The 20,073-nt window shown below is 43.3% G+C and overlaps 1 protein-coding gene across 4 annotated transcripts in view; it reads left to right on the top strand.

Moving 5' to 3' along the window:
* The window catches only part of raph1b (Ras association (RalGDS/AF-6) and pleckstrin homology domains 1b), a 39,766-nt gene that overhangs the window by 15,584 nt on the left and 4,109 nt on the right, over nt 1-20,073 (top strand). Inside the window, exons 3-15 of one of the 4 annotated variants that reach the window (XM_062414693.1) lie at nt 8,195-8,316; nt 8,772-8,877; nt 9,028-9,213; nt 9,818-10,254; nt 11,070-11,156; nt 11,882-11,956; nt 15,300-15,377; nt 17,214-17,373; nt 17,742-17,863; nt 18,200-18,265; nt 18,363-18,506; nt 19,267-19,377; nt 19,930-20,028. In XM_062414693.1, coding sequence (XP_062270677.1) covers nt 8,197-8,316; nt 8,772-8,877; nt 9,028-9,213; nt 9,818-10,254; nt 11,070-11,156; nt 11,882-11,956; nt 15,300-15,377; nt 17,214-17,373; nt 17,742-17,863; nt 18,200-18,265; nt 18,363-18,506; nt 19,267-19,377; nt 19,930-20,028 — 1,791 coding nt within the window. In that variant the 5' untranslated portion in view covers nt 8,195-8,196. The remainder of the gene's footprint in view (nt 1-8,194; nt 8,317-8,771; nt 8,878-9,027; nt 9,214-9,817; nt 10,255-11,069; nt 11,157-11,881; nt 11,957-15,299; nt 15,378-17,213; nt 17,374-17,741; nt 17,864-18,199; nt 18,266-18,362; nt 18,507-19,266; nt 19,378-19,929; nt 20,029-20,073) is intronic. The other 3 variants (XM_062414694.1, XM_062414692.1, XM_062414695.1) reach the window with 3 other exon arrangements.

Raw genomic sequence — 20,073 nt, 5'->3', positions numbered from 1 at the left:
CGTCTCTGTTTCTCCTGCTCTTCCTCTCTCTGTCTCCATCCTCATCACCCTCCCGACTCCCTTTCCAGCCGCCTCCGACATCCTCCTCATCTTTCTCCCCTCTTGTCCCTCATCTCTTTTTTCTCGGCCACTTCCTAATTGGCTGTGTAAGCCACAGTGGCTCACTGTGTCACGCCACGCTTGAGTGAGCTAGTGTTGTGTGTTTGTGTTTGAGTTCCACCTCTGCTTGCAGGCTGTTGGTCGCACTTGACTAATGACACTGGAGCTGTTGTTTTGGCCATCAGGCCCTCCCATTTATTCACAACCCAATAGCCGGCTCCCTCCCTCCATTATTGTACCTATCCATCACTCCCTCCTCCCTTTCTGGCCTGCTACACATCTCATCTCTCTTCCCCCATCAGTCCCTCCCTGTTGTAATGCTCTCTCTCCTCTTTTATTTGACATGTGTCAACTTTGTTTTGTTTATAAATCAGCAGGATAGAGCTGGCTATGTATAAGTAAACATTAACATTAAAGCTGCCATGCTTTGGCAAAGGGGTGGGCAACATTTTCTTAAGATTATATCATGGTACTGATATATTTCTTAATATTCATGAAGAAATACTGGAAAACACAATTACGTCAGAATAGACTCGTATTCTGCAGAAGATAAAGTAGCTGTTATGTTGGCATTTTCTGTCTGGGGGTGCTGATTAACCCCCCCAAAGCAAAGCTGGCAGCAGTTTTACTTTCATTATGAGGCCAGATTTCTTGTCACTGTGGAGTACATGAGTAAACAGAGATTATAAATATATAATTCAATATGATATGTGAGTGTTGTAAATATCATAATAAAATCATCATAAACAATATATGTCACACCCTTTTTTGGTGCAACCCCTTTGGTTCACAGAAATTTCATATTTAAATGATGTTGTTGTGACCAGCCAACAGAAATAAGACATTTACTGTAACCCAGTAAAGAAATATTTTTTTATAAATATATGTATTTCTATCTATAATTATCAAACTATATCTTCTCGGACAACCTCCAGCCTTTTTCTCACTAAGAGCCACTCAAACAATTATACACCATTTATCTTGTAGTCGCCAACTTTCACCACAGTCTGCTATCAATTACTTTTTTGACCAATTACACGGAAAACGTTTGTGGTTAAAGTGCAAAACCTAACCAGAAAGTATAATGTTAATGATCGCATTTGTGGACCTGTTTTGTTGTGTGGTGCTGGATTTTTCTTACTTATGGCCAACGCTCATGTCTTTGCAGAGCGGTTTCTAAGGAGACAGTTCAAACGTCTCAGAATGTGTCAAAATTACAGAGCTATAGAGTTTCCATTTAGCTCTTTCTATGGGTGAATATACCAGAAGAAATCCATTAGAGAGGAGGAGGAGGAAAGCAGCCAGACACCAGCTTCAACTGACCAGAATCCAATGCAGTAACAAGATATGTAGTATTATCTGTACAAAAAGTGTTATATTTACATTCTGTATTTAATTATCCTATCAAAATCTTTGGTTTTGCTGTCATGAACACCTAAGTAGAAAGGTTGAGGGGAAATAGGTAATATGTCATTTTTGCTGTGCCATAGAGCACTTAAGTGTTTCTTGTTGCAGGAGGAACAACAGTAAACACACACACACACACACACACACACACACACACACACACACACACACAGTATTATGTCATTTTTAGAGTCAGACATCCGTGGCCACTGCAGGTCAATTGAGGTTGACAAGCAAACCACACCCAGTTAGATGTTAGCTCACTAGCCGCTCCCTTGTTCAAAGACTTCTTTTTAGCCAGTTTCCGCTTTCCACTTGTAACTAACACACGTCTGTTTGACTCTGATGGCGTGACGTTACTTTCTGGTCTCGCATGCTCCTCTCAGCGGGCTGTGTGTGGAGAGAGGGAGGGAGTCAACAAGGAAAAAGGCAAGGCAAGGGAGGGAAGGAGGGATTGGAGCGGAAATGAGCAAACAACCGCAGACTTTGCTCAAAACAGGAGCCTTGAAATAACAATTCTGAGATTGTATCTGTTTTATATTTAAAAGGACATTTAAAGGAAGCATTAGACAGCAGCAATAAATGCTTTGTTCATCCCTGTCAGGCACCTTCCTGCCATAAACAAGATCACAAGACGGGCTTTAAACTGTATATTAGACGTAACGGCTTCCGTGTGACATCAATTATATATTATATTATATGTTGGCACTTCAATGTGTTTTTATGCGTTTATAGGCCATGAAGGCTGTGATGACAATCAGACACATGTATTTGTAATAGGTGATTCACAGTCTGTCAGGCCAGAGGCACAGTTCACACCAGATGATGCGTTCATGTGTGAAAGAGAGAAGGAAAGAAAGGAGGTCAGGAAGAGAGAAGAGGTTATGTGATTTATGCATTTTGTGTTGTTTTTTTTTTAGAGCACAGCAGATGGTTAGTTGAGTATTTTGCTTCATATGCTTCTGTTTCTTCACATCACATTTAGGGCAGGGGCAAAGCTAACTTTGAAAGATTACCATAAATACGGATGGTCGTGTGAAATATTATACAGCATATGAGAACATTCATTTGTTTATTCAAATCAAGCAGCAGCCTCTGGAGCCACTAGACAGCTGGATTTTAAATGGGAAGCTGTCACCAGGGAATTTACAAGAAGATTTTTACTGGTATTTATACTTAACAGCACTGGAACATAAAGCAGCTCTGTTATTGAAGGATATTATACAGCTGTGAGAAATCTTTACCTTCTGCAAAGGGTCAAATAGATGCAGCGCTTATGTACTTTTACCATTTGACCCTATAAACATACATAATCACCTCACTTCCTCTCAAAGTCATCCACATGCACCGTTCCCTCTCGGTTGTTTCTCACACACATTTTCCCCAGAGTAATTCAGCAGCGTTTTAGAGCGTGTTGGCCCTTTACTAATGACTGCGTCTGGAGCTATTCCCAGCCACGGGTATGCTAAATGTTTTAGTTCTGTTTGAGCTTTGTCTGCATCTGTCCCCGGAGAGCCAGCGTGAGCGTTCGTGTGTCCCACTAAACTCTCAAGAATTCCCACTTTCTATTCGCAGCCAAGACCCATAAGAGTTCATTGAGTTTCTAGAAGTGTCCTGCTGTTTGTCTGACTCCACGCACACTCACCTTTTCAGTTTTTCCTTCGCTTCGGTGCGATGAAATGATGCGTCGAGAATATTTTTAGAAGAGAGGTGTCAAGATATTTGTGTATAATTATCTTTTTATGATGACAGTCGGAAAGAAAAGGGCGAGAGCTGTGAGGGGGAAGGGAGTTTTGGAGTTCGGTGTGTAATTCAGTTTTTCCGAGGAGGAGAAGAGAGCCAAAGGACTGACGCTCTCATACGCAGAGAACATGACTAGGTGGAGTATTTGGTCCGAGAATAGTGTATTTTAGCAGCGCTCGAAGGAAACACCCACTTGGTCATCACAGCTTTGGTCCACTTCCCTGCCCTCCTACTTCCTGTGTGATTGAAATATGAAAGGATTCATTTGTAACTCAAATGTTGGGAGCAGTTCATCATTTGAATGTCGACGGGGAACAGAGCAGCCGTCACCGACCTGTCATCCTTTCTCTTTGTAGATTCAGTTAGCCGCTTTGTTTGTCGTCAGAAAAATGATTGCAAGTCAGTCCGGTGAACCAGATTCAAACATTCATTTGAATAATATGGAAAAAAGAGCAGAACTTTGACACGCACACACACACACATAGGAGGTTACTTTTTAATGAATAGAGGAAAAACTGGGTAGAAAGAGAACCGCCCTGAAAAGTGCTTTTTTTGAGTGTGTTTGGGTTGATGTAATGTTGAAGGAGGGTGGAATCTACTTGTAAGTAGAAAATATTACAGTACTTGTAAACTTACCCGAAACCTATCGCAGCAGCTGTGTGCATCCACCCAAGATTCAGTTTAATGTGAACCAAATGAACAACAGCTCTCTGTCCCCATCATGCAAACTGAATTAAGGCATAGCAAGCCACGGAGACCTAATCTGACCCTATGATGTCATGTCTCCCTTTTTTCTGTCTGTCACACCCAAATACTTGCTTGTCTTTCTTTCCTTTCTGCCTGTTTTTTTCTCACTGTCACCACACAGCAAGTAGATACAGGGCCTGTTAGATACAGGACGTGTTTACGTTCTCATCATGTTTTCATGAGTTTCCTCCAGGCACTCCGGTTTCCTCCCAACCCAAAGACAAAGACGGTGGCCGCGGAGCTGGAGTCGGTCCCAAATATTTAGCACGGGTCAATTACTGAGAGTGTATTCCCCTACAAGAACTGATACAATCTAATGAACTTCAAACGTCTCTGTCACTAACCCGAAGGCTTGCCTGCAGTCTGCAACGACTTCATTTGTTTGTCGCGTTCGACGCAAAAATGGCCCACGGGCAGCGTCTGTTATCTCAAGTCGTGTGACGAGAAATGGTGACAAGAAGTCAGAGAGTTCACTTTTGAGCCAATATGGCGGTTTGTTTTCTAGCCTCAAGTGATGGTACTCATTCTCAATCACTGACCTACTTTCTATAGACTATAATCATGTTTTTAGGAACTTCTATGACTTCTTTGCATGATTTAGGTCTGATATGTCTGTAGCCACTTGAAAATGTGCTATTTTTATTCTTATTCAGTAGGTTAGCAATTGTCTCAGAGTTTGCTATAATGAGCGCAAACTATGGAAAAGTCTTCTATTCTCCTCTTTTTATGAGCGACTTAACATCTAGTCTTCACACCGCTCTCGTTTCCAATCCTCATGACACTCTGATATGAACGACTTAGTCTAAAGATAGACATGTCCTCCTCCTCCACCTCTTCATCCTCCTCAGCACCGGATGCTCGCTGTACAGAGATCCAATTTTCCCAGAACCCACTTTTCATCTTCCTCCTTTCCTCCTTCTCTGCACTCCTCATCTGCCTTTGCCGGCACTGCGGCATCAGCTTTGAACTAGTGTTTATGAGGGACGGAGAGAGACAGAGAGAGAAAAGGGCTGCAGAGAGATACTCCACTGGGGAAGACCTCTGACCTTTGACCTTTCACGCTAGACCTCTGAGCCACCAATACAGTCACAGGAGACAGATGAGTGCCGGTCATGCTTAGACAAGAGGGAGGAACCCTGTGGTATCAGGAGGAGGGGAAAAAAATAAGGGTCATGGCTGTTGTTTGGTTTGCAATGACACACACACACACACACACACACACACACACACACACACACACACACACACACACACACACACACACACACACACACACACACACACACTCACACACAAAGAGCTTCCTCCCATTCCTGTCTGTTTCTCAGGTCATGCTCCATAAGCTTAAAAGCAGGGCCCTTGTGGTAATTCACTTAAACCTGCAGCAGCATCTGCCATTGAGGCTCTTGATTCCATTAGAATGACACCAGCAGAGTTATTTTCACCGTGCTTTTTCTTTTATCGTGCGTGTTTGTCATTTTTCTATTTTCATTTGAAGTCTTCTCACAGTTAGAAATATTATGCATCCACAGCAACCTGCAAATTCATGTGTATAACTGCAGTATATGTGCAGGACCGCAGGCTCATCGCTGTTTAAACACAGCTGTTAAAAGTGTCCTGCAGTGCGACTCGCTCTCTCTCTCTCTCTCTCTCTCTCTCGCTCTCTCTCTCTCTCTCTCTCTCTCTCTCTCTCGTGTATTTACATATGAAAGCAGCTCAGAGAATATATGCTGACACAATGCAGGCTCATTTGATTTTTAGCCGTTTCCTCTTCCTGTTTGCCTCCAGCCAGCCATGACGTCATGCCTTACAGCAGGGGGTATTCATGCTGGGGAACCCCCAAATAGTCTGAGGGTAGCCAAAAAGACAAGTGATTCTTTAGTGGTGGAGGATGACACTTAAACAATGGCATATATTTTTGTCATTTTTCTGGTTAACCACTGGGTCAACCTAACCAACCTTCAACCCACAAGCGACCCCCCCCCCCTCTCCCATTAGTCGTATGGATGAACTGAAGGACAGCTGGAGATATCCTGCCAAGAAATGGGGCCATGTGGGAAATTAGGAATTCTGCACATCCTGGCCATTTCCTGTTCTGACTCCCCCACATGTTAATGAGAGCAAAGATGTAATTTCACACACACACGTACTCACAAGGATTTAGCAGACTTGTTTTTGTTTACATACTGAGATGCCATTGTCCTTGACAAGATGACAAGTTGTTATATATTTGATGAACGGCCAAAGCAGGAAACTATCCATCATCAACACTGTAATGCAGACACACACACACACACACACACACACACACACACACACACATATATATATAGCTATATAGCAGTGGCACCTTTGGCTTGTCTGTAGAGACACAAAGACTGGAATGGGGATGGAGGGTTTGGGCTACAGAGGGGAGTATATTTGTACATGCAGCACTTACGGTGACTTTAAGAAGGAGAACACGTGTGCTGTCTGGAATGTAACCGCTTCTGATCCGAAACAAGCACCCCTCCTACCACTGTGTGTGTGTGTTTGTGTTCAGTTGACCGATTTTCAGTGGAACTGCTATCATATTCCTGTTTGCTTTGCTAACCGCAGCCTGTTTTATTGCCTCTCACCTACTGTCTGTTTTATTACCTCGCAATAACAAAGCATGACTTCTAGATTGCTACCGATCGTTCTGTGTGCCCATAAAGGTTTAGACACGCACAGATGTTTCTAAAGAACAGGGGTCATCACAGGGGTTAATCCTGGTTTGGTACAGTCCCTGCTAGTGACTAACACCACACAGCGTGGATAACAGGAGGGAGTGACACCCCCTTGAAAACATCAATGGGATTACCTGTGACGATTCCATCTGACTGGCTCGTACTGCGAGGCACTGGACTGTACCAAAGCAGGGGCACACTATAAGGGTGTGGTAAATGAGTGTGTGTGTGTGCGTTTGCCTGTGTTCACTCTGCAGCTCTCTGGAATAAGACCAGACATCCCAGGTGTGACTCCTCCTGTGCTCGACCACGCTTTCCTTGCATTTGACGCATGAATCACCAGATTAGACAACATTCTTAGTCAATGCTGGCTGGCATGTGTGTGCCTGCTTATTCATTATCCAGGTTGGGGTCGTATCAGATTGTCTAAACAGTCAGACCGGCCAGTTGACCTAGAAATGATAAGAAATGGAAATCTACGTGAGCAGCACACATGAATGCAACTGTACATATTGCTTAAGACTGTAAAGACTCATTTTAATCTTATCTGTTATCCTCACTGTCTCCTTGACTTTCTTGTTTTTCTCTCTACAGTTTAGTCTACTATTAAGTGTCCTTGTATACACTCAAAAGGGTTAGGTTGTTTGCTTTTGTAACTTTTATGAAGGACATTTCATTATAACTGAATACTACATGACTTGATGCAGAATTAAAGTATCTTGTCATGTTTTTAAAGGCTATGAGTTGAAAAGCAGTGAATTTTCCTAAATATATGTGATAATTGGTCATATCTTATCATTGAAGTATGTCCAGAAGGATTAAGTTGTTCTACTCCTGTAACATGTCAATATTGAGGCGTTTTTTAATAGGATATGAGCTGCTGGAATTGAATCCATCAGGCTTCATGTTGCAGTTGCAGCACTTTCCTTTGTGTCCAATAGAGGGAGCTCCGTCATCACCTTTGACAGAGCACAGCTGGGCCCTCACATCCAACTTGCTACTCGCTACATATAGCTATTAATACCACCTGCTAGTGTTGTTCAGTGTGGTTTTATTGATATCTTCTCTATTTGTATGTTACTGGTATAGTGATCTGATTTATGGATCAGAAAAGCACCAACTGGTTCTTTGATATTGGCTCATCTGCCGGCCCAGGGAAGGTTATCCGCTCCTATTTCCTTCCAAAAGCTCCCCACTCCCTTCAATGGAAGAAGAGGTGTTGGGTGTGTCAGTGGTGAAGGGCGCATGAGACACTACAGGGCATTCTGCCGATGAGACTGCACAGGATGCCCACTAGGGGTGCACGAGCGGTTGTCATGGTAACAGGCAGTGAGGTTGGCATGAGCTGAGCTGAAGTGTTTTTTTTTTTTTTTTCCTCTCTCTCTCTCCTTTTCTCTCCTGCTGTGTGGGTGTGATCTGATAGTGTGTGAATGTGTGTACATGTGTCAATTCAGCTGACAATTTCACGGTTGCTGTTTCTCTGTGTGTGCAGATGGAGCAGGTATCAGATGACGAGCTGGACCATGGAGCGGAGGAGGACAGCGATAAGGAGGACCAGGACCTGGACAAGATGTTTGGAGACTGGCTAGGAGAGCTGGACAAGCTCACACAGGTTAAAGCTCACACATGTATACACACACACACACACACACTTTGGGATGCTTTGTAACACAGACTCACACAGGTAGAAGAGCAGAAAAAGGGAAGGGGCTGTATCCATAGCAACCTTAACACTGCTAATCCTGTCTCCCTATACTGTATCCTAGCAACTCCCCTCCCACCACTACTGTGTGTGTGTGTGTGTGTGTGTGTGTGTGTGTGTGTGTGTGTGTGTGTGTGTGTGTGTGTGTGTGTGTGTGTGTGTGTGTGTGTGTGTGTGTGTGTGTGTGTGTGTGTGTGTGTGTGTGTGTGTGTGTGTGTGTGTGTGGGAGAGAGAGAGAGACTCAGGAGTCTATCAGGCAGATATAGTTGCTTAGATCATGTGCCTTGACTATAATGTCAGAATGTGTGTGCGATTTTTTGCATATATGCACCTCATGTTTTGCCTGTGAATGTGTGTGTTTGTAGAGTTTGGATGATGGCAAGCCCCAGAAAACACTGCAGAAGCCTCCACTCAGGCAGGAGACAAACATGGCCAACTTCTCCTACCGCTTCTCCATGTACAACATAAACGGTGAGACCTCACTCATCTCATTCCCACTGTTCAGATCAGGACAAAAACAACACCGTATAGCAAACATAATGAAATCATTAACCCCCCCTCCCTGCTCTGCCCTACCCCGCTCTTTGTTCTTCCTCTACCTTTTATCTTTGCTTCATACAGAGGCGTTGAACCAAGGAGACACAGTGGACCTGGATGCCCTGATGGCTGACTTGTGCTCTATCGAACAGGAGCTCAATACCATTTCCAAACCAAACTCTACGTCACGCAGCCAGAGCAAGCGTGGCCCCGGGGGACGCAGTGCCAGCACCAAACACACAGGCACCAGTGGAGGTGGAAGCAGTGGAGGTAGTCCCATTGAATATCAGTAAAAGAATTACTGCACCATCATCATACATATTAAAATAATTGTTGTGAGCAAATAAAGCTGTTGTAAAGAACCAACCGCTGTACTTGGACTTGCTCTGCCACACAAAGGAGGGTCGCTTCATGCAATAAAACAGGAAGAGGTCACTCTTCTCCTGGAGCACACGGAATGTCTGGTGGTAGGGGGCGGAAGCAGTAAAAGGCTGATGAAGGACAAAAACCTCTTCCAACATGTTGGTCCTCTTCTGTAAAGCCAAAGAGAAAACAAACCCATTCAGAGTTATAACACAGAAGAGGAAGGAGGGGGCAATTAGCAGCATCCTGTTTGCAACAAGAAGTAACAGCTTTATGGGAAATGTAGTCTTTAGCAAACACAAGTGCTGACCGAAAATTTTTGCCTCAGTATAATTTATTTATGGTATTTATTAGCAAACCTAATCCCTGTGATAAAATATTGATGAGACATGTAAGACAACACCTGAAATCCAACTGGAACATGTTGTGGATTCAGTGTTGATGTTAAGAAATGTATTTTCTCTGAAAAGAATCCTCTACCTGAGATGTAAATGTTGAACTGCACCAACAGGAAGCACCAGTAGCAGCACCCGAGCATCGCCGGCCAACACGGTGCGAGGCGCCAGCGCCAGCGCCCGTCCCGCGGCCTCCAACATCTCCCTGGATGACATCACCTCTCAGCTGGAGAAGGCCTCTCTCAGCATGGACGAAGCGGCCCGCCAGACATCCTCCTCTTCCTCCTCCTCCTCGTCTTCTTACTCCTCCTCCACGCTCCGGCGGCCATCGTCGGGGTCGTCCGGAGGCGGTCAGCAGCAGCAGCACCGGAGGACGGGGTCAGTGGGTGCCGTCAGCGAGCAGGAAGCCCCGTCCCAGCGGTCCAGTGTAAACTCAGCATGTGCCTCAGCGTCCAGTATGGACTCCCTGGACATTGATAAAGTGATGGCAGGAGGAGAGGCGGAGGGCAGGAGCAGCCCGAGCACACAAGGACAAAACCAGACCAGCACAGAGGTATGACTAGCACTGATACTGAGTTACACACACAGACATAGTATTATCAGCTAAAGAGAGAGAGAGTGCGTGTGTGAGCCACAGACTGTGTACATTTCCACATGTATTGGTAAGTGAAATGTGTGTGAATCAGGTTTGGGGTCAATTCAGGTTCAGTTTAGTCCTGCGCTTCACTTTTTAACAACAAAGTAATCATTCTCAGGTCTTTAAAAAGTTATTTCTCTTAGAATCAGCTGAATTGACCTCAATCCGGCCCTGATCCTGCATGTTTACCCACACAGCATGACGTTTTGAAAGAAACTGCATGCTTTAAGTGTATGGAGACTCAATGCACAATACGGCCCGTGTATTATGCATTGGATGGTGTGCTCATGAATACATTGTAATCTCCTATAAGGCTCCTAAGTGTGACTTGGATTACAATGTTTACATCTACCTTCTTCTTTTTTTTTAAATGCCTTTAATCACTCACTAAGCATCTTGGCACTCTAACAAATGTAAAATCCCCTTATAATTTTAACCAAATATACAGCACGTAGCACATATGTATGTTTAGGTGACTTGTAGGAGAGGGAAAATGTTAAAAAAAAAAAAAAATGAGGCAAGATATAGTAAGCTGCATAAGAAAGCAAGAAAAGGTGAGTGGAGCAGAATTTTAGCTCAGAAGTAAAGGTTTACGTGTAAAACAAATAACATAATCGCATGTCCCCCTGTCCCTCTGCATGTGTTTACTTTATCTGTGTTTGCATCCTTTCCTTTATCTGTGGTCTCTATCCACGCACACGCCTTGCCTGCACCTCCTGATTTTCCCCCAGCATGTCACACTGCGACGGGCCCACGGTAAGACATCCAGGCGGCAGCTTGACTTTGCCACACGAGAGGGTGAAGTGGATCGGGCCACTGTAAGTGCATGTGTGTCAGCTTGTGTGTGTGCATGCATGCGTGTAGACATTTTGCCCATGTAAGGTTGCACGGTTGATCATTGAAAGTGTAACTTCGAACTATGTACAGTTATGATAAAATTAAGACACTTTTACAATTATTTCACAATTATTTTACCAATGAACCAATTTGCAGGATAAATGTTTAATCGACTGAATTAACTTTTTTTTCCCACAGTTGTGCAGCCTTTAGTTTGTCTGTAATGCATGCACATGTTACCATGAGCATAAAAGTGTGTATGTTGTGAATGAGAGGATGTGTGTGAAAGTAGCTGTAGACCAAAGGTTTTGTAGTGAGCCAAATTTCTCAGTACACAGTACCAGTCAAAAATTTGGACACACTTTCCCATTCAAATCAATGAGAAAGTGTGTCCAAACTTTTGACTGGTACTGTACGTATACGTATTCAAACACTCTGCTCTGTACATATCTCAAATACTTCTCACAATCATTGCTTCTTTACCCACAGCTGCAGCTAATGACAACCACAACTGCTGAGCGCTCCATTTATGGAACCTTCTCTCGCTTCCACGCTTCTTTTATACAAAAAAAAGATCAAAAACACCTGCGATTAATAAGCCTCCAAAGAATCATCTGGCACTTGACTTTTTTCTATATTTTTGTCTGTTCCTCTGCTCTCCTTTTTTTTATACACATATATCCCCTCTCCTCTCTTCACCCCCAAGCACTCCTATCTGGACCGAGAAACCTCGCTCATTCTGAAAAGCATAGCTGGAAAGCCTTCTCACCTCCTGACCAAGGTGACTTCCTCATAATACACTCGCTTCTTTCTCTCTCTCTCTTTGTTTGTTTTTTTTCTCATGTGTGAACACGCTGCTCCTCTCCTGCTGCTTTGCATGTTATTAGTGGGGAAAAAAACATATTAAGAAAACAGCTGTTACCAGTCGGACCAAATCATTTATTTACTTGTTTAAGAAAGCAGGCAGAGATAACAATTTCTCAGCTGCTAACGGAAATTGGGTACACCAAAAGATAAATTACTAAAGCATATCAGAAGTGATTAAATTCAAATTCTAACAGGCTAAAAGTATCAAGGTATTTTTCCTTTCCCATTTTTCAGTATTTACCATGCACATGCTCCACCATGCTTATACACTGAGTACACTTGGTTGTTTGTTCCAACTTGCTTCCGCATTTACCTTTCCCCAGCATGGGGCCTTTTGTCTCTGAGTTTTTTTATCTTCACTCATTTTCCTCTCTATCTCCATGTAGCTAGCGTTTGATTTGCACATCTCCATGCAGCCTGCTTTTGATTTGCTACCTTTTTTTTATTAAGAGAGAAAAGCATGCGAGTGGTGCAACTGTTAATGTAAACGTCTCTGTGTGTACAAGTTCTCACTGGGAATGCGGTGAAAATACAGTACGTTTCACATCTGTTTCTTCAGCGTGAATTGTCAACCATCTCGACACTACTGTAAACCACCTGGCAGCCGACGGTTTTCCCAGCGAATATATTGGTTGCAGCATTTGGCTCCCGTGCGAAGCTTATGCCGATCAGATGTGTGCAGATTTACGGTTTAAAGTTGGCCGCTGCAGGTTGCGATTTATCCAGATTTAACTAGGCCAGAGTTTCTGAAATCCTATTTATATTTAATAACCCAAGAGCTCTCTCTGAATATGAGACAAACCACAAATTAAATTAATATTAGATAGTATAAAGGTTCCTTTATGGATCTTGAAAACTCTAACGAAGGATTTAGAATGTTTTCAGCTTTTGACATGTGTCTTCCTTTCTTTAAAAACAAAAGACAGCCTACAGTACTATTCATATAAGACTAAACTGAAACATCTCCATTAGCCATCATTGGCACTGTATTTGAGATTTCTCTCCAAAAACCCCCTTTCATTTATTTGAATATAATGGATGCCAACAGTGAATCACACTGGGTGATAATCATTGCTGGCTGGCTCACAAGGGGCAGTTACGCTATCGTTCTCTTTGTGTTACAAAACAGTGGAATTAATTCATTGTTTCAAGGCTATTGGTTTATGGCATATCTGCTCTCAGTCTGTCCGTGTATGCAGAGCAGTTTTTTTAAAAATGGGAGGAAGCGGAGATATACCCGACGGCGTACAGGCTGCGAGGGAGTTTATGTGTTAGTGTTACAGCCGCGATCTCCTAGACTCACAAAGTCTCCTCCCTCTCCCCGCTCGCAAATCAGAATACTGAATGAGAGCGGGATGTTTGGGAACAAGCGGTGAGGGAGAGAGTGGAAAGACATCAAAGGGAGAAGGGTGCCAAGACTCTTTTTTTTTTTTATTTCCACGCTAGGCAGAAGAGCCTTTTTAAAATTGGCTCTGGTGTGGCTGGGTGTGAAAGTGGAAGGGAAAACGCCTGTGGAATAGGAATCAGACTAGTGTCTCATAAAAAAAAAAGCTGGGTGTAGGTGTCATGTGGAGAGGGAATAATGCGGGGTGGGGGGGGGGGGGTACACTGACATTTATAGGGGGGCTACAGTGTGACTCTGGGCTGTAATCTACACAACCCTCGTGACCTCTCCTCTCTCATGCTCTCACTCACACAAACACACACACACACACACATACGTCTCACACTCTGCTGACTATGTGTTGGCCAAACAGTGTGTTGGGTTTATTGCATTAATGTGCATGTGCCCCAGAGTGGGTCATGCGAAAAAAGGGTAGTCTGGGTCAAGAAGAGAAAGGGGATGGGGGTGGGGGGTTCTTAAGATAAGAAGTGGTTGGTAACACCCCTCACCCCTTCTCTGTCTGTGTAAACATGACTTCAAATATTCAGCACCTCAGCTTCTCATTCATCCAAATTCCACTCTCCATCCTTGTCGCTGTAGTTTAGCTGCGGGGGCCAGTCTCCGTCACGGTCTCCCCCCTTGTCCCGATTGGCTAGAAGGTCTTGAGAATGGGGCTCACTGGTTGGTTGACCCGTCGTTCTACTATTTTTGTGGGGGGATTATGCTCCATCGATTGGGCACGCTCCCAAACCCCTGCATCTGTTGTAGAGAGAGAGAGAGAGTGGGAGAGAGAATGATGGAAAGGGGTGGAGAGGGAGAGAGAGAGAGGAGGAAGCAGGAAGAGAGGGTGGGAGGACGGAGGGGGGAGGGGCATGGTCCTCCCTACTGTCTCACTTGGGGGTTTCAGTCAAGTTGCGCTCATCTCGGGCGCACATGTCTGCGTGTCAGTGAACCTGCGCCGTCACAGAGTCTGTGTTCAGCGCAGCCTCTGCTAGCTCCACCACTGTCGTCTCTGAGTGATGGAAGATGCACGGCTGCATTTTGCCTTCACTGGGAATAATTGTGGAATAACTTCTTGTTGTTTACTGTGAAAGGTGGCAAGCGAGGGGAAAAAGGTTTTTTCTTATTTAATCTTGCAATGTGAAGCCAACGAAGGAGTTTTTTGTCATTTTTTTTAATTAACGTGACATTTGGATTTTACCCACCCATCGTTCTGAACATGATGATCGCTGGGTGATCATTATATCTTTGAGTGGAGGGGCATAGCAGCTTTATGAACTGATCCTACACTCAGCCGCAGCCTCTGGCCCTTCGGGGATCTTCTACTATTGTCTCCCTTCTGCTGTAAAGCAAGATCAAAGGAAACCGCTGCAGCTCCATATGAATCCAATATGGAACCATAGACAGCGAATGCAGCGCCATATTGGAGGCAACACTTGGACCAATGTCACAATAGAAGCGATTTAGCATCACAGTGTTTATTTGCGTCTGATCAAATATTCCCTCAAAGTGATAAAAAGGAACCCATTTACACACACGCACACACACACTCGTTCACTACCTGCAGAATGGAAGTGATGGCATCTTGTTGGAGGGGGCAGGTAAGCAACCTAAAGCATGGGGGGGGGGGATTACATTTCGCACATGACACCATGCGCCATCATGCCTGGAGCTTGTGCGTTTAAATGGTTTAGAAGGCTGATAACTATTTAATGAAGTTGTGGTTGCATGATGTCTTATTCTCTGTCAGAGGAGTCATGCATGAAGAGGATGAGGCAAGGCTATGCAATCAAAAACCCTTCTTAGTTTCTGCCCGGCTTTTGCGACTGTGTGATGTTAACTGTATTAACCGCGCTCTCGTTTGTCCATCCAGGAGGAGCAAGCTGCCAAATTGAAGGCAGAGAAGATCCGAGTCGCCCTGGAAAAAATCAAAGAGGCGCAGGTCAAAAAGGTAGGATCTCCTCTCTCCTTTTGCGCGCCCAGTTTCGCCTGTAAAAGTCCACATTTCTGACTGACATCATCATTTTTCCACCGCACGCTGCATTTCTTTGTGAACTTCATTCACAGCGAGAGGCGGTGAAGCGCAGAGAAAATAGGTCATTGCAGTGTTTGATTATATATGTGTGTGTTTGTATCTGCTGGGGAAGGAGCAGGAAATCAGAGAGAGGATACAGAAGATGCGCTGCAAGACAATGCAGACACATCATGCACAAAACGGCTCATTTACAACCAACCGGCAACACAAGTGCTGATTTTTCAGTGGACAACCGGGCCGCCTTGTTCCATTGAAAGCCATGGCATGTGTATGTCTCCATTGGGAAGCTAGTGTAGGACTCCACAGGCAGCCCATTTTACCAGTGTTTCCGCCAGTGAATAAACTGTCACTGTGAATGAGAGCAGAATGGTGTCCTTTTTACATGCATTGAATAGTAGAGACCCAATAGTGTTTCAACGAACAGAGCAAGACTTGCGCTCTGCCAAGTGAATACAGTATGATAAGACAAAGACTGCTGGTATCTAAAAAAATAAAAAATAAAAACCCCTCGGCCAACACAGGAGAAAGTGATGTGCTAAATTATTAGTGCTGTGCTTGTCAGCGTTTTACACAGCCAGGTATGTCTCACAGTTTACTTTATTTTCCTCTTCATGACATTGAGGACAAAAGATTCCGAATTTCCTCTTGTTGAAGCAATTTTGGGTTAATTTTCTTTCGTATTTTTTGTTGTTTTTATTGTTATTTTTCTGTCACACTAAGAGGATTTTAGGGGTCTCCACTGCGAAAAAAAAAGTAGGTCAGACTCCCCATGTCTGAGACTGGCAGCTCTCCCAGTATTCTCATTCGTCTAAGTTCCTGTTCAATAAGCTGCACCCACATAGTGATTGGATGTTAGGGTCCCAATGGGAGGAGAGAAACAAGAGGGGGGTCAAGGAATTGAAGGATTTATTTGGTTTTACACCAGGACGGGTCTTACAAGCTGAAGTTCTGTTAGGCTGGATTTGGCACGTGTGTGTCACGTTCAGCTTAGTTTAAGCTTGCTTGTTAAGGAGGACTTTTTGTTGCTTGTGGTTCCAAAACGTTGACCAGATTATTGGCTGTATATATGACATTGTGACTCTTGTGATCCCCATAAATAGTTTGACGTATTTGAAACAAGCTTTACAACTATATGACCTGGATTCATTTGAGATGTTTACACTCAAGCAAACACTATAGCAATATTGTGTATGCTAAGGTTAGATAATTGGGCCACATAACAATGTATTTATAGCAGATTGTTGTTCCAGGAAGACTTTAAATACAATGAACTAAGGGATATATGGGTACAGTTATTATGTAAAAGGTGATTAAATTAAAACTTGTAGCAGCTATGATGCTAAATAATGAGCATTCTTAAATAATAGGCGACTAGATCTGCCTAGTAGTTACGTAACTTTTTTTTCTTAAAAATTACAAATCTTTGAACTGCCAGGGAAATATTTCTCTGTATCTGTAAGTACTGAATGTGGTGATGGTAGAGGCTAGTTTGCATTGAAAAATGATTGCTCACAGGATGAATGCATGATTAGAGGCCTGAAATAGTTCCAAAAATAAACCTAGATCAGAAGTAACATAAACCACAGTCCGTTTAATTGAGCAATTTATTGTTAATTTAAGACTAAGTTAAAATCGCATTACATGGTTTATGTTGAAGTCTAAGTGTGGTTTATGTGAAATCTGATTATATTGGTGCCAATCTTTTTAAAAGATGGTTCTCCTTCTCAAACTCTTCTTTCTCTTCTTCCTCAGCTGGTGATCAGGGTTCACATGTCAGACGAGAGCTCCAAGACCATGATGGTGGATGAGAGGCAGACAGTCAGGCAGGTGCTGGACAGCCTGCTGGATAAGTCACACTGTGGCTACAGCCCTGACTGGTCTCTTGTGGAAACCATCAATGAACTACAGATGGGTAAGCGAGGAGCCTCAGACAGCTTACACCACACCTGAGTCCAATAAACATTGTTTATAGTTTGCTCTAGTCTGCCCTGCTGGCACATGAACAGGTGTGTCAGACATGGAAAAATGCACAAAGCATTGAGGCAACTCGGTTTGAGAAATGTCAACAACATGGCTGTACAAACATATATTATAATTATCTGTGATCTAAGAATAGTCACTGTTTGCGAATTCAGGCTAATCCTCAGGCTCACAGTTAAAAGTTGTGCCCCACCCAAAAAACTGAAAACCCTGGAGGGAGGAAATTAAGTGCACATTTGCCATTTGCAGGTCAGCAAAAAAAATCTGCACAGCTCACATCTTCTTTCTCTCTCATCTCAGAGCGCATTTTTGAGGATCACGAGAACTTGGTGGAGAATCTATTAAACTGGACACGAGACAGCCACAACAAGCTCATGTTCATTGAACGCATCGAGAAATATGCTCTGTTCAAGAACCCCCAGGTGACTGTCCATTACACTCCAACACGCATATACAGACTCACACAGGAGAGTGAGGACAGATCATCTTCTCAGTGCCCTCTGTAGCACACTCTGCATTCAACGTGTAAATGGGGAAAGCATATGCTATACACACAAACACATTGTTTATGCATGCTCAGTGCCAGCACAACCCAGAGAGCCAGAGACTGAACAAGGGAGTGTGTTTGTGTGGGAGAGTTGGAAGTAGGTCAAAGCTCTAAAGCGAGTAAATGTGAATAATTTATTAACCTAAGACGAGGTGAGCCACCTCCCTCCCTTCTTTGACCTCTATTCAACTTTATTTTCAATCGTTTCCAGAACTATTTGTTGGGGCGGAAGGAGACATCAGAGATGGCTGACAGGAATAAAGAGGCTTTACTGGAGGTAAATTTATGTACAAGCACAAACTACAGACTTTCCTTTCATTTTTTCCACTCCCCACTTGAAAACATACATTTTTGTGCATGTGCGCACCCTTCAGGAGTGTTTCTGTGGCGGCTCGGTGTCTGTGCCAGAGATTGAGGGGATCCTCTGGCTGAAGGAAGATGGGAAGAAGTCATGGAAGAAACGTTACTTCCTCCTCAGGGCTTCAGGGATCTACTATGTCCCAAAAGGCAAAGCTAAGGTCAGTGAGGCTTGAGCTGGTGCACTGTAGGCACCCAGGCAAGCTATTCAAAAATAATGAAGATGGAAATGTAGATTGGGGTTATGAGAACCAGATCCACAGTTCTCTCTGTGGTATTTCCTGTTTAGGGTCTGATCACTTTGAACTTTGGAAACAGTGCATTTTTTTATTTTTTTTTAAGAATTGCTGTGCACATGTGCTTTATTTTCAGCACCTCCAAAGTCATTTGCAGACCATATCACTTTTTGTGCAATCAGTTTTGTATATTTGGTAGCTGCTCTACTATAATTTCTCATTTTATTTCCTTTTATTATGCTGGGATCTTGTGAAAATTTAGATTACCCTCAAAAACATGTACACACAAACTACATCTACAGTGAGATCTGGATCCTCTTAGCATCATTATTTAAAGCCCATTTAGAGCAACTTCCTTTAAGAGTAGACACAGCATGTGCTTCAAATGTAATTTTAAGCATTAATTTGTAAAACACACTTTGCCTGTGCAGTGCCCTGCATGTTCATATACATCTAATCAGTCCAAACTGGCACCAGATAATGTCACTATTTATGGAAACATCAGCATTTTTAGAGCTTAAATTACTTGGACCGTTTCAATGTGTGTCAGTGTGAGTTATTCTGGCCTCATGCACACAACTTCTCTGCCATGCTCAGAGTAGCAGCTGCAGTCAGCCTTGGTCCCCAATGTAAGGCAACCATGCATCAGTACATCCTGTTAGCTCCAATGTCTCCCTCTCTGCAGGCGTCCAGAGATCTTGTGTGCTTCCTGCAGTTGGATCATGTTAACGTGTATTACGGTCAGGACTACCGCAGCAAATACAAGGCTCCCACTGACTACTGCTTGGCCCTGAAGGTGAGGATCCATTACTATGTCTCCTACTGAATGGAAAAGTCTTTTTGTTTTCTGAAACTGAAAATACAGTGTCATGGAAATGCATTGAAAGCAACACATACAGTATGTAGCATCTGGACAAAACATGGACAGAGTGTGATTTTCTTGTCCTATATATGGATTTAAAATAGTGGTGTGAACATATGGAAGTGTTGTGTTCCCAGGAGACACATTTAGTGCTTGTCCCTCCATCTACTTACTGCCAATGGCCTCACATTAGAAAGTACCTCTGTTCTTTAAAAAGCACTCCAAAAATCGCTTCCAAACAAGTAAATTAGATTTGTGTAATTTGATATGATTGCATTTAATAAGTAGGAAGTGTTTGAAGAGTTATTCCTCTCTAGGATTCATATAAAAATTAAAAAAGTGTCTCTTAAATGACCAGAAGATGCTTTAATGCCAAACGACGTGCAGCCTATTATATATCCTTTAATGCTTGTTGTAAAGTTGTTCACAGATATACTTTATAAGGCATTAAAGTGTGTTAAAATACATATTTACTTCTTTTTGCAGCATCCACAAATCCAGAAGAAGTCACAGTATATTAAGTATCTGTGCTGTGATGATGTCAGGACCCTCCACCAATGGGTGAATGGAATTCGCATCGCTAAGGTACGTCCTGCTCAAAATAAAAAATGTTTGTTTCAATATTAAACA

Source organism: Scomber scombrus, chromosome 24, assembly GCF_963691925.1.
Source record: "Scomber scombrus chromosome 24, fScoSco1.1, whole genome shotgun sequence".
NCBI lineage: Eukaryota > Metazoa > Chordata > Actinopteri > Scombriformes > Scombridae > Scomber > Scomber scombrus.
The sequence above is the reverse complement of the archived record's forward strand: the minus strand, read 5'-3'. Positions and strand labels throughout refer to the sequence as shown.